General features: G+C 37.3%; 1 protein-coding gene across 5 annotated transcripts in view; it reads left to right on the top strand.

The window, feature by feature from the left end:
- The window catches only part of LOC116160495 (protein prickle-like), a 316,299-nt gene extending 300,965 nt beyond the window's left edge, over positions 1-15,334 (top strand). For all 5 annotated transcript variants that reach the window (XM_031473701.1, XM_031473700.1, XM_031473702.1 and 2 more), the window contains 3 exons: positions 9,638-9,880; positions 13,570-13,773; positions 13,823-15,334. In XM_031473701.1, the coding sequence (XP_031329561.1) occupies positions 9,638-9,880; positions 13,570-13,773; positions 13,823-15,301 (1,926 nt within the window). In that variant the 3' untranslated portion in view covers positions 15,302-15,334. The remainder of the gene's footprint in view (positions 1-9,637; positions 9,881-13,569; positions 13,774-13,822) is intronic.
- Positions 15,335-15,587: the final 253 nt, after the last annotated feature.

The following is a 15,587-nucleotide window of genomic DNA, read 5'->3' as shown; positions in this document are numbered from 1 at the left end:
GCTTATTGCAGTACTTGATACATCCCTTTCCTTTATGCTCACGAGTTTTGATTTCATGCGTGAAAATTGTGGTAAAATCAAGATTTCGCGCTTTGCCTTTGTCGGGTGCCACGTTACCTTTCCAATTTATGCCCATTCTTCTTCGTGCATTTGATATTAAGTCCGGTTTATATGGTCTGGAAAAATCATCAGACATTTCGATTACTATTGTCACTTGCCCGCTGTTTTAATAAAATGAACACCTTAAATTTAGCACTTTATTATTATAATTCAAGAATGTTTCCTTCACATTTGCTTACTGTTGGTAAAGCTAAAGGAAAACGCAGAATATGACGATAATTATTCGAGAATGGACAACAATTAAAACTACACCGAGACCCAGGACAAGACACTCTCGGGCGAAAATAGTGTATAATCAAGTCCAACCAGGAGTCCAACGCAACGTGTTTAAGGGCACGACGCGTAAAGGAGTTCCTTTAAACGTTGCAAGTGCATTACAGTGTTTTTTTTTATTATACCTGCAATAGAATTTAAAAATAAGAGAAATAAAATAAATCATATTGATCGAATAAAGTTTTCTTATTAATATCACCGCCTATATAAATAAAATGATTTCGGTTGAAAAAGATAAGACACCGTTCATTTAGTGACTTGCTGCAGAAGCAGAAGAAAAGTAGGTACCTTCAAAATCAAATCCAAATCAAAGTAGTCCAAAGGAATTGATCATCTAAATATCATCTTTATAAGTATATAAAGTTCTTCTGTACGTGTGTTTGTGACTGAAATCCTAAATGGCCGGACGAATTGCGATTATTTTTTTTATGTGTACCTGAAGGGTTTAGATTCACAATTGGGATTTTAAAAACTTCTTTTTTCGTCGATGTCGCACTCTGCTATTTCACATACCGATCGATACATGTGACTTGCGTTGGACCGTTTACATTCTGTACGCTGGGTCTCCGTGAATATTTAGCCTACAAAGTCGCGGAGAAACTCTAGTTCAAAATAAAATTATAAACTCTATAGAGTCGGTTCTGTAATAAAAATAAAAATAGCAAAACCCTAAGTAACCACTTTCACTGCTAAATTGGTCTGTTTTATACTCGGTTGTATAATAATCTTGGCTTAACTACGCTAAAAATCTTACTTCTATGACGCTAATACATTTGTACACTTAAATGGGAAGAGGTTCTTAAACTAAACTCAAATGGTAAACAGTAGTTAATCCAACTGATTCAAAATTAACCTTTTCCAATTAAGTTTAATTAAAATTCACCCTGCAAATTTTACATATGGCCGTAATACCTTATGGGGCCTTTCTTTTAAATTTAAACTGCTTAAACCAAGAAACAGAAAATAAACCATTTCACAACCAAATGAAATGGTTGTGATATTTGTTTCAGATTCACGGAGATTGAACCAAATTTTACTTCCGAAATAAGAGTTCATCAACTTAGTATTTTACTTCGTGCGAATATATCTCTCCTGTTTTGTAAAATTAATCTGCGTCTCTCAAAATTCTAGCGATCGTTGCTCCTCTCAGGTGAACTTGCAAACTCAATTGTAGTGGATGACTTGTACGCTATGGCGACTGTCGCGCGTCCTTTTACTTTCCCTTTCCTATATTGCAGAGCTTAAAAACGGCACCATCCACAACGCGAAATTACGGCTCGTCATATACCGCAAGGTTTCGACAGCTTCCGCAACGCGTTTCCACCAACCACAGATGACTATTCTTAATCGTCGCCGTTATACTGATGCACTTCTCGTATGAAGCGGTACATATGAAATTTTTATACGGTTTCTAACAGTCGAAAATACGTAGCGAGCTCCCGTTACACTTAACAAAAACTTGTTTGCCATGGATGGCGCTGACCTCTCATGGACCTCCGAACACTCCGACTGGCGATTGAGATTGAATGCGCCGTTGGAGATGACATCCTGAAGGGTTAAGATGTTCTTGTTCTCATTGAAAATAAGGAACTTTTTAACACTGCATCGCCAGTAGGGCATGGTTGTTTTAGAATTGTTAAATATTTAGTTTGGTATCATGTATTGATACACCCTGTACAATTATTACTTATACCATTTATACCATTGGATAGCATTTTTATAGGCGTTTCATAATGTAACACTAGTAGGGGTTGGCTATTTTTTTTAGGTGGCATACATAGATGGACTAGTGGGTTAGCGGAGGTAAGTTCTCTCTTATCTCATTTTAGTTCCCTCTCTTTTTATCCTAGAAACGGCTTGAGCATATTTTGATCTCATCTTTTGTTTGTGAGATAAAAACCTATTGTGGGTTGTAAATCATGTTACTTTGCGGGGTCTTTGATGAAATAAATATATTACAAGACATAATTTGGAAGCACTGGAACTAATTGTGTCTGTTGGCATGCAAAAGTAAAACACCAATAAACTACAAGGATAGAACGCGTTCGAGTGCTAGAATTTTATTGTAACGTAAATTTCACTATTAATGAATTTATAACAGTCAATTATTCCCGCCTATTTGTACCCAAGTTTATAACATATACAAATAATGCGCACGTAATCACTCCTCATCCGTTTGGCGTTGATGTTAGAACTTAAACCAAACACAATAATTCAATCCGCTTATTTAGCAAACAAAGATATTCTAGAGAGTTCGCGAACAAACATATTTCTCGGAAAGAATGCGTCGCATCCGCTTTTCATTCCTTACCGCCGGCGCCGGTAACTATCATCGCCTTGATGGCGTTCTGATGGCGCCCCGATGTCGTCATAGATTTCTGGAATATTCGCTACACTATAATCTAGTTTACCTTAGCCTCTTACTCTGACCTTTCCTCTCCCTAAAGGCGAATCTGAACTTGAATTCGGCGATTAAAAAAAACTCAAATTAAGGATACATCAATAGACCTTTTATGATCCTTATTGGTGATTAACGCACGCTCGATTATGGTTAACTCGCTGAAGCAGGGCAGCACAAAACACATGCTTGCCCTAACGTCATCTGATGAAGAGCATGTCTTTGCTTAAGAGCTTCAACAATACGCCTGTTTGGAGACAATGAGTTCCGTGATATTATCACAATATTATGCTTCTCTCAACTACGCCTAAATACTCGTTACGAGTTGAATAATTGAATTAATTGTCTGGCGATTATGGAAATTATTTCGCACTAGTCTGGCAAATGTATCCAGCGAATGTAAAAATTTTCTGGCGATTGCAGCAACTCCGAACATACAGGTTGACCACTTGCAGTCTAAGTGTTGTTCAACTGTTTCCGAAACTGCGAGAATATCGCCTAAGTACACGAATACTCCACGATCGCCCAAATCTGCGCCAAACCGGTCTATCAAACGTTGCGGGGACATTCCGTAGTCCGAAAGGCATCCTCGAGTTCCATTAGGGTGTAGAAAAAGCATATCAAAAGGTGCGGTAGCTTTAACGAGTTGACCATGGAACAAAACTGGGGCTTTACCTCCAATAGAGGGCATGACTGGGTGATCTTTACTTCCTCCATCGAGTAAGGTAAATTTTTGGTCTTGATCCAGTGGGCCATTCGTGACACACCTGGATGGCATAGTGACTGCAGATGGAGTTTGTGAAGTTGGTCTGTAGTCTGGGTAGCTCCACATGCTCTCTACTCTACTAGAATGTGTAAGTATTGTAACATGTTTTCTAAAAACTATGATATCTTGTATTTGCCAAAGGTTCAATTTTTAGATTTTCATTGTTAATAATTAATATTATAAGAAATGTTAAATATTTTTTGTCTTTGTTATAGTGTATTTTTAAATTTATTTATTGTTATTCTACTCGGATATTTAAATTTCTCTTTTTGTTACTTGCTTGCTTATTTGTTATATGAATTTTGTCCGATAATTGGATACTCATCTGTTGGGCAAAATATACATTATTATTATTATTATTATTATTATTATTATACATGTCGGCCTTGACATTATCGACTCCAGGGCGGTACTCTCGATCTTAAAATCATATGAAGTTAATTCTAGATGCCAACGCATGATTTTGTTTTTAATTTTGTTGCCCATTTTTAAAATTAAAAATAATAAAAATAAAAAAGATGGCTGCAGGTCTGTAGTTAGTTGAAAAGACTATCTCTCTCACATACATATGGTGGCACGGATTTAGTGGCTGTAGACTTATTTATGAAATATATATGATGGCAGAAAGAAAGTTGTCGCTTTGGTTTACGTGCAGTCTGCGTGTACAGTTTTTACGTGATTTGAACAGTGGAAACGGAACTGATACAAGATTAAGAAGTAAAGTAAAAATTTACAAATTCCCCTAGAGTGAAGGTATTTACCTTCGACTCGTGGAAGTTTGGGCATCTTTCGATAGAAGTAATTTATGAACTAAGTTTAATTGTGGTATTGTTCTGTATAATAAAGTCCATACCACATGTAATAAAAAAAAACATTAATTTGTTGTGTAACGAAGAGTTTATATTTGACGCTTCCATGGAAGAACTGTATTTTGGGCAATCAACAAATATTAATTTATTCACATTTCGTTTATAACAATGACAAAGTGATTTGTGTACGCCTGGGCAAACAAAAGCGTAGTCATAATAATTAATCAACCATAAGAGCAATTGAATGTAGGTGATTGCAACCGTTATAGATAGCAATAAATCTGATCTCCGTAATTCAGGAAACAATTAAATTTAATTAAAAAAAAAAGATATGTCAAAATGGAATCTATTTCACCTAATTATCAATATTACCGTTTCTCTACATATAAGAAGATATCCGTTTTGAAGATTAACTTTAACGAGCTTGAGACTCTATAATCTCATAATTTCTTAAGTAATTATTTCGAAAATGCTATTAGCTGAAAGAATTTGTCAGCGTCTGTACGTCATTAAAATATTTCTGTGCTAATTGGACCTCGACGAAAAATTGTATTGGAAAAATTCAAGTGGGTTGATCAAATTTGATGTTTTAATTATTACGTGGTGCTTCAGGAAATATTTTTTTTTTGTTCTATTGACACTGTCACAGCGGCGAATTCTTCTGTATTTTGGTGTCGTGTATTAAAACTGACGTAGTATTTAATTGTATTCGTAAAAATTCCATTAGTACTTTTTTATTGGTTACTAAACTAAAGAGCTTGATGTTAATTTTAGCAGGAATCATTAATTCGTGAAAATGCGCGCGCGTAATAAATTTTTAAAATTATTGCATTTAATTAAACAGTCAACTTCTCTGCTCGTATAATTTTTTTCACAATCTGGAATGTACAAGACTGACCGCATTTTTTCATCGCTAAAACGGAGGGCCATGAAAGGCGTTTAGTATAACTGGAGGGTAAATCTTTAATGCTGTTTACGATTATGGCTACGAGAGATTGCAACAGAAAATTTAAGGGTGTTCGTTTTCAAGACACGTCTTCTATATGATTTCAACTTACAAAAGCCCAGGCCACGTCTGGCTTTCTAAATTGATATAAACCACACTTACGAAACTTGTTGTTACCAAAGGGGATAATATTTGCAATAAACCTTACGCTGTTATTTATGATTAGGTGCTTTTCGACGTCCATAAATGCTCCACTGCACATCTTGACCATAATATGTATTCAGTGTTTGTCACATTTCCGCATGTGGTCTTTTAGGGGAGTACAATTTTCACCACCACACAGATTCAACTGTCATTGTTTTTATGCCCTCCATCTGCCAATCGAAATGGTCTTATAAAAAAGACATCAAATACTACATGCAAGAACAATAAAAATCGGCTAGCCATATGTTATGAAACACGACTGTAAAAGATGAAATTACTTATTATAAGCAATCGCCTTTCCTATTATGCATGCTACGTTCTCATCACTCCAATCTCGCTCCACATAATGACTTAAAGGTTGCTGCCATAGCTCCTACACGCTACAAGCGCACACTTCATCCTTTGCACAAGGCAAGGAGAAGAATCGAAACGCTATTAGTGTTGTGCAGCCAATTTAAAGAACTTTTGTAACTTTGCATATGTATTTCCATGTGATCATTTTGTGGTTAATAACTGTCTATTATATGAAGGAAATTACAGCGAGAGCGTTCTCTAATCAAAGGGGTCTAAAGAGACACAAAACAATTTTCTTTTGAAAAAAGACTTTTAATCGCGATACGCGCAAGATAAATTATAGACGTCAGTTGCAAAGAAACTGAAACGGATCGGGTAAGTTCTTCTATTGTGTAGGTACCCACTGTCAAGAGTTAAGAAATCCGATTCGGTAAATTACAAGTTGATTTAATTATCTTCGCAATAAGAAAAACCTTGGGAAAAAATGCAATAGTGTTTCGTCACTTACTTACTGTATGTTTAATATTCATGAAGATGTACCTAGAGATCGGTCAGGTTTAATTGGACTAATTGCATATTGATCCAAATTGACAGGACGAACAAGGTGGTCTGCTAAATGCGTGATTCGATAACCTTCCTCGCTGATGGATAACGAGCTTACATACCAATTTGACTTAGTTTATTGGTTACACTTAGATTGGTAATGTAAAATTAACTCCGGCTAAATGCGAACGTGAGTTTGATAGGGGATGCTTCCGTTGGTTAATATTAATCAACCATGTCTGTAACTCATTACTTTGTTATAAAGAACTCAAGTAAATTTGCTGTAGGTGGTGCTAATCAAGAGTTACAGCCCCTTGAATATTTTCTCGAATTTGGCTTTTTGCCTATAACTTTTGATTGAGAGGTGTAATCGAAATAGTACGAATCGTTTTGGATTCTACGCACCAAAATTAATAAGAAAAAGTGTTTTCCAGAGAAATTTTGGTGTAGTCGATTTTTGGTAAAAAAGGAAGGTTATACTATGCCTTTTTTTGAGGCTCGAAAAAAAAAATTGTCTCGGATCGACCCAGAAAAAAAATTTTCTTATAGAACGTGGCCTGTAGAATCCACAATTTCAAACAGTTCCAAGATTGGACTACTAGTTCAAAAGTTACATCCCTTTGAACTTTCTTTCGAAATTGGTTTCTAGTCTATAACTTTTGATTGAGAAGTCTGATCGAAAAAGTACGAATTGTTTTGGATTCTACGCACCAAAATTAATAATAAAAAGTGTTTTTCCGAGAAATTTTGGTGCAGTCGATTTTTGGTAAAAAAGGAAGGTTATACTATGCCTTTTTTTGAGGCTCGAAAAAAAAATTGTCTCAGATCGACCCAGAAAAAAAATTTTCTTATAGAACGTGGCCTGTAGAATCCATAATTTCAAACAGTTCCAAGATTGGGCTACTAGTTCAAAAGTTACAGCCCTTTGAATTTTCTTTCGAAATTGGTTTGTAGAATCCACAATTTCAAACAGTTCCAAGATTGGGCTACTAGTTCAAAAGTTACAGCCCTTTGAATTTTCTTTCGAAATTGGTTTCTAGTCTATAACTTTTGATTGAGAAGTCTGATCGAAAAAGTACGAATTGTTTTGGATTCTACGCACCAAAATTAATATGAAAAAGTGTTTTCCCGAGAAATTTTGGTAAAAAAGGAAGGTTATACACTGCCTTTTTCTGAGGCGTGAAACAAAATTGTCTCAGATCGACCCGGAAAAAAAATTTTCTTATAGAACGTGGCCTGTAGAAGTAGTTACACGAGTAGTCGATTTTCGGTCAAAAGCAAGGCTATACAGTTGCATATATTTGGGTCGGAAAAATGAATTGTCTGAAATCGATGAAAATTTATAAGAAAAATTGTGTTGGACATTTGTTTTGGTCCATTTCATATACTTACGTCTGGGCTCGTTTTGTTAGCTCCGTATTCCTATTTGGTTTATTTGTTTCACAAAATTATCTTCATAATTTCTTTTATTGGTTAAAACAGGATTTATGATTCATTATAACATTTTGTGAAACAAACTTCAATAATGAAATAAAAGTATTCGGCTTTTAATTGTACATATTTATTTTTGTGACAGGAAAATTATTCCCATTTAAACGGGCATAATGTTACATTAATAAAATATTATAATTATAAGACATTTATTAATTATAAAATTACGTATACGTATAACAATTTTTTAAACTATTTTAGTGTAGTCAGGTAGTACGTACGAACGAAGGGTCCGTGATTTCAGCAAAATTAGGCCTCACTGCATCTGATAAGAAAAAAAAACTGTTATAAGGCAATGTAAAAAATATATATATGCGTGCCAATGCTAAAAGTGGTAATTTTTATCCCCGTAAATTCTAACCAGCGACTTCGTTGCTGTTTAGCAGAAAGTTACATACTCGTTTTTAAACGCAAACTAATTTTCACTTGCCAAACCTATGAAAGATGAAACGATGTCTCAAAAAATGAAAGAGATATGAATTTTCTTTAGCTTATATAGTTTTTAATTAGTCAATACCCTTTGGACAAGTGTTGACATTGTTTAGTGCCGCAAAATGTGTTCTGTCAAGGGGTGGTCACAAATGCTCAGTCCTAAAGTCGCAACTCCTTTCGCCGACTCTAATAAAAATTCGTAAAGTAATTAATTCAAATTAGGAACCAAACAAAATTTAATTGCAATATAAAAACGGACCTTATACTTTTTTTAAGGATTGTCGACCTCGAAGGATCGAGTTTAATGTCCCCCTTGAAACAAAATCTTCTGACATAAGTACAAGGAAGTTTTAGACTTTAGTCAAGAATTTTATGATCGATTATTGTTATGGTAAATTCTTTGGGGTCGAGATTTTCTAAACGTGGATTTTGTTTGGAGTATATTCCTAGCATATCGAAGAGATCGGATTATGCATTTTGAGGACAAATCTTTCGGGGGTAGTAGACGAATTTACATAAGCGACAATGCTTTCGATGCAACTTTTCCAATGTGGATTTTGTCACAGAACTTCGAGTACTAATATGGAAGGTCTAGAATTTAGGAGACAGCAATTATTCGAAACGTGAATTTTTATTGGAGAGTTGGGCTGTTTTCTGAATACAAATGTACCTTGCGGGCGAAAATTTTGTGGGCGTAGCTTTCGGAAACGAATCTTCCAGGGACGGATATTTCGACGCGAATTTACCGGGAGGCTAATTTTCTGAGACAAGTTTATAATTTTAATTTCGTCACAGAAGCAAATGGGAACTTTAGAAATGAATGCGTAGCGTTTATTCCAAGGAGAAGGATTCTTTGGAGGTCGATGTTTCCTATAAACATTTTTCATTTTAATATGCAGCTGGGCGAGTATCTCAGCTGATGCGAATTTTCTTAGGGGTAAAAATTCTGGGGACGAATTTTCCGAAGTTAAATTTTTGGAGGCGAGTATTGTAGGGCGAATCTGCGGAGGGCGAAGTTTTGAAAGTCCAATTTACCGTAACCAATAGTATATTTCTATAGTTCTCGATTTATCTAAATAAGTTCCTCTATTTCCCTTCCGTATTTCCTCTCCTAGGATATTTGTTACTGGGGTTTGATCTTACTAACGATACTTTTCAGTTTACACTTGGCTTAATTTATACTCGAGGGTCGAAATAGTGTAATGAGCGTTGAATATGACCCATAAAGCATGGAATAGAAGTATTTAGCTTACGTTTTGACCATATTTTATTCAATATTCCAAGTTACTAATAATAAGCAATCCTTATAGTATAATGCCACATGTAATAAATAAATAAAATGTGCCTTTTAAACGTTTCAGGTGCATCTATACTTCTCCGCTCTTCCAGAAGATAAAGTGCCATACGTAAATTCCGTTGGCGAACGTTATCGCGTAAGACAACTTCTTCAGCAGCTTCCACCTCACGATAATGAAGTACGTTATTGCCACGCCCTTACCGATGAAGAACGCAAAGAATTGCGACTTTTTTCAGCGCAAAGAAAAAGGGAAGCGCTCGGAAGAGGTGTTGTTAAACAACTGCCGGCACCCATGGCATGCGAAGCGGTAAGTTGTATTATTATCATTATTGTATAGCGCATAAAAAGAGCGTATAGTTCTAAAGTATCAACAACGCGCTAGTCGCCCTTTCACCTATAAATCACGTCGGAAATTTTCTTTCGAGCGAGGGCCTTTGGCAGTCTTGAAAACGTTTAAAATAATACTCCTCAGTAGTACATTAGAGGTTTATCTAAAAGCTCGAAGGCTAATGTAGTAGTTATAATGGGTAAAACGTCCCCCGAGACCGTTCACATCGGCTCATTAATCCTGGAAAACGCTTTTACTTTAAACTTGAAAGAATCGTCATTAAGACCACTTAGCTTTAAAGAGAGTATTACTGGAGGGTAGAATTTATGTTTTTGCCACCGCCGTTGCGCTACAATCTTCGTTACGAGACGAAAAAAATTGCATAAATCATATTAATTAAATGAGATTGAGTCGATAATCGAAGTCTCGGTGTATAATTAAGCGGAGGTTGAAATGCAAATGGTTACACATTAAACCTCATAAATCGTATATATTATGTGGACATTTAAATCTTAGGGCGACAAAAATGTAGATTCTTCCAAGTAAATCATTAATTACTTTTGAATTATTATTTAAAGGCGGTGCGATGGTCTGACAGGTATCTGAATAACTACTCCTAAGTTTAATCTAAATAATGATTCAAATTGTAATACATCCAAAGAGAAACTATACAGGAAGATTCACGTAGCCCGTTCCTTGTTTTTACAAATTCAAAAGCAAGATTGAGTGATTCACACAGTCGAAGGCTTTAGTTAAATCTAAAAAATTTGCAACACAAATTTAACTAGATTCAAAACAAGTTAAAATTAAGTCGGTTAACTTCGAAATGGCACTCGCAGTGGATTTACTGTTACGAAATCCATATTGACTGTCGCAAAACAACTTTTTTGCTTCAAAATAGGCCATAATTTGTTTATGGAGGTTGTGTATCATTCCCTCGGTCCGGCCCTCTGACGCTTAGAATTTAGATTATTTGATGAGGTTGTCTCCTCTTAGTCTAGGCGGTAAAGTCAACTCCCCCTGCACCATCCTGAGATCACTAGGTTCATGCCTGGTAGGGTATCACCCCTCAGTTTTTCTACTTACTGCGGGATGATGTCCAAATTGGGCTAAAACTTTTAATTATGCAACAATTTCACCGGTAAAACATGTTAACCCTCTTCACAGGAACTAGATTTTGGGGTCTTCGTTTTTAGTTAAGTTGGCAGAGCAAAATCGTTATTTAATCACAAATTTCATCTGGGAAACCGCAAAACCCATTATGCATAGGGGCTAAATTTTGTCCTCTTCCTGGCATACGCTTATTTTGGTCTAGCTGGTAGAACAAAATCTTCATGTATCTATTTACTTCGTTGCGAAAACTGTGCATTGTCTTGATGTACAGTAACTAACTTATCTGCCTTGCGCAATATCATTGGAAACGCAGCAAAAAGCGCCACCGCAAATGATAAGATGCTAATCTACGTATGCCAACATACCAAGAATTGCATACGACACTCAGCTCGCATTCGGAAGTTATCAGACTTTTGATAGGACTCCTTGAACTTGTAGAAATCGATTGGCGAAGATTTGACATCGCTGTATCTTTTTGTTCTCGAGTTAGACGAGGAACAGACGGACGCACAAACGGACGGATGGACAAAACCATTAGCCACAATCAGAGCGCAAGTGATGATTAGAATGAAAACGTGTTTGCTATTGTCACAGTGAGGGCAGGGACCCGGATCCAAATGAATTATCGGTTCCGGTTCTGTTTCTATTTAAGCGAAAATATTTATAACGGTTTTACGGTTCGGTTCTGCGCATTTTTACGGTTCATAACGGTGCTTTTCGGTTCTAGTCTTTAATTATAACAACGTGATTCGTTAATTAACAGATGTGAAAAAGAAGTAAAAAGTCATGAATTCAAAAACGTGACGTATCCAATAGCCTATTAAGAACCGTAAAAAACCGAACCGAAAAAAATAATAAAGGTTCCGGTCGAGGTTCCAGTTCACAATAAGTTCTCCTTTCTGGAGGAATAACGGTTTTGGTTCGGTTTTAGGCCCTGAAAAAATACCGGTTTCGGTTCGGTTTTGTGTTTTTTTTCGGTCCGGTCTGGGTCCCTGTTTGTAAGGCAGTTATCTATGCTGGTATTGATAAACAAGGCGATAAGAAATTATATATAACTGATACTTTCTAGTGTACCTACCTCCTTATTTTAGTTTAAAATCGGGTGTACATTTCAAGGAGTTAATTCCGTATAGTGTCAGTAGTTTCATCAGAAACGTACCTGTTGTTTCAATTCTTGTGAGTAATTGAATTTCTAGAATGTGAACCTAAAGAAATTACGTTTTTATAAAAGCTTTCACTACACACGTGGGATTTAAAAGCTACCCCAGCTCAAAGAATGAAATGTATGACTTGAAATGAGCTTTAAATTTGATCGACGAAATTTGTTAATTGCCTGGAAAGTAAGTGCAAATTTTAGTTGGAACGCCTTCTACTTGCAATATTTGTAACGCTTCAATCGTAAAAGCTTTCTTGGATCATTAGCCATTTCAACTATAGTTAATTGCAAGTGATAATCGTAAGCTCGTTGCATTACTTACAATATAGTTTCCTCGAGAAAACCCAATGTACTGAAAACGCTTCTCTCTGAAAAGAAATTCTAAAGAGTTTCTTCGAACTTCTTGGCTATAACAAAAACCTCATTAACCCTAAAACTGTTTTACGATCCCCCTTTCTTCTGCAATGAAAACCACAGACCGCGTAATTAGTATAACTTTAATTAATGACGTCAATCAAGAATTGCTGGCCACATCAAATTACTTCGACGTCCCCAGTATTTGAGGTAATGGCCGATTTGCCGGATGCTGATGGCTACTAATCCTAACTGGGAAATAAGACGTTGATTAAACGTTCCTCCATCTTTATTTGGGTGCACTCGAATTAAAGTTATAGTGAAATGTCGCTCGGAACCGAAGTAGATTTATATACGGCCAACAGATTTGAATTAAGTTGAAGGTTTAAAAGAGATAATTAAAGCGTCGCAATTAAATAAAGCGAGCAATTCGCTTGCTTGATGTAATTCCGGTGTATGGAGTAGGCGGCGACTGGGCGAAGAACAATTAAGACTGAATAAATTTATGCTAAAGAATTGCATTTCGAGCTTAATGGTTACCGTTTTAAAAGCAAAACAAAACGAACTTAATAACCGAATTGTCGCATACGTGAATTAAAGGGGCACTAACCCAAAATTCGTTAAACTGCCTCTGTCATTACCTTTGCTTATTGTGCCATAAATCTACCCCATCCTAATGGTATCCTTGCTCACCTCATCCCCCGCACCACTTGTTTTCGACAGATTTATTAAGCGTATGAATTTCCTTCGTAGGGTTCGGCTATGACAGATTCGCGCTTGAAGTTTATTGTTTTTGTGTGTTTCCGTAACTCTGTTTTCCTTTGTTTTAACGATGGAGAAGATGCCTATTTAATATAATAAATCCCTTTATTTCTCGCTATATTTTTAGAATGAGTCCCTCAGGTGTAATACTAATTTAGTTGGTCATGAGTTTAATTACATTTTTTCCTCTTGTACCCGCTTTCGCGCTCTCTAGAGATTAGATATTTTAAAGAATTGCCTTATAAAAATAATTACATTTTTCATTTTGGCGATTTGTTTTCAGTGCGAAGAGCCCTTATCGACTGGAGACATTTCCGTATTTGCCTCAAGAGCCGGTGCTAATTCCTGCTGGCATCCTGGATGCTTTACCTGCTCCATTTGTCGCGAGCTTTTGGTCGACCTAATATACTTTTATAAAGATGGGCGACTATACTGCGGCCGACATCATGCGGAAACAATAAAGCCTAGGTGCTCCGCTTGCGATGAGGTATATTTCGTATCTAGTTATTAAAGAAACTAATCGCCTGATTTTTTAGATTATTCTTGCGGATGAGTGCACGGAGGCAGAAGGTCGGGCTTGGCACATGAAGCATTTCGCATGCTCAGAATGTGAACGTCAATTAGGCGGACAACGGTATATTATGCGCGATGGTAGGCCATATTGCCTCCATTGTTTCGACGCCATGTTCGCCGAATACTGCGATTCCTGCGGCGAACCCATCGGCGTCGATCAAGGACAGATGAGCCACGAAGGACAACATTGGCATGCAACCGATCAGTGTTTTTGTTGCCACACCTGCCGAACCTCTCTGCTGGGTCGCCCTTTCTTGCCAAGACGAGGTGCCATCTACTGCTCCATAGCATGTAGCAAAGGTGAGCCTCCTACTCCATCGGACAGTTCGGGTCCGGGAACTCGCCTACCTCGACAACAACCCCGCAATCGTCCGCCCCGTGTTCCTTCCCCAAATGAGTCCAGTACACCACCACCTTCACCATCTCGAAGACCGCCTCCCTCTCCCACTACCTCCTCGCCTTCATCACCTCCTGGTATTTCCCACTCTCGCCATCCCACCTTACCAAAGTCTTCCCCTCCTTTACGTTCTCCTAAAATGGGAAGAAGGGCGTTACAGAGATCGCCAAAGCCAGCATCTACTCCATCGGACTCCGGTCAAACCGAATGCATACAAATACAAAGCGAAGAATTGGCCACGCGTGGAATACAATCTGCACCTCAAAGCCCAGGTGGGCGAGGACTGGACCGTGTAGTCTTCGAGCGCAATCTCGAGAGACTTTTAAACGAAAAACAGTCTCACGGATCTGACTTAGAAAGACTTCTGCACGCAAGAGACCGAAGCAGAGAACCGCTACACCTAGCCGATCTGAGCTTGGACGATTGGCAACCTCGCAGTTGTAGTGATTCTGGGAAAATAAAGAAAACAGATAACAACACTACGGAAAAAGAAAACAATAATTGTTCCAGTGAGGAAACGCCACCGCACGCTTCTTCAATGCCGGAATTAGCAGTCGCCAATTCAAGCGATAGCACGCCAGGCAGTTCGACAACTCCCGGATCTCCCTACAAAAAGAATAAAGGCCTGTTAAGCGTACGGTTTCAAGGTGATAACGAAGCATTCGAAGGGGACGATGGAGGTGATGGGAACGAAAGGAAAAAGTTTCCGAGAAGTCGCAGCTATTCGGGTAGGACAAGACATCTTGATAGTTTGGATAGAAGAAGATCCAAAAAGAGTACTTCCGGGACCCATACGCCGAGCTCAAGCCGCCACCACGACGAGGACGCTTCTAGCTACTGTTCAACTTGCTCTTCCAGCTCTTCCAGTGACGATTTAGACTACCAGCTACCTCCGAGACGCGCATACGGAGGGGTTCGAATCTCTTATGTTCCTAACGATGCACTTGCCTGTGCCAGGAGACGGCAAGCGACATCCGGTCAGAAATCTCCTTGTAAAAGAGGAAATACCATAGACGATAAAGATAAAAACTGCACAATATCATGATTATTTTTGAATCGTTTACTAATCGTTGCCTTCCGTAAAGTATGCAGATGCCAAAAAGGTTAATATGAGTACAAAATATGCAGGGTATTAAAAATTGGTTATAAGAAAGTCTTGCCTTTGTACGCTTTTAATGTTTAATGTAAAAGCGCAGTTATCAAAATATTCTTGCTTATTTCGTACATCTCAACTGGTAATATAGGTACCTAATAATGTAAACGTCAAAAACGTAATTTGCCATCTAATAATGATTTTAGTGAATAAATGTAGTTATGTATCATATTGTATT

The sequence above is a fragment of the Photinus pyralis genome, unplaced genomic scaffold (assembly GCF_008802855.1).
Source record: "Photinus pyralis isolate 1611_PpyrPB1 unplaced genomic scaffold, Ppyr1.3 Ppyr1.4_LG1, whole genome shotgun sequence".
Taxonomy (NCBI): domain Eukaryota; kingdom Metazoa; phylum Arthropoda; class Insecta; order Coleoptera; family Lampyridae; genus Photinus; species Photinus pyralis.
This window is presented reverse-complemented; position numbering and strand designations above follow the sequence as displayed.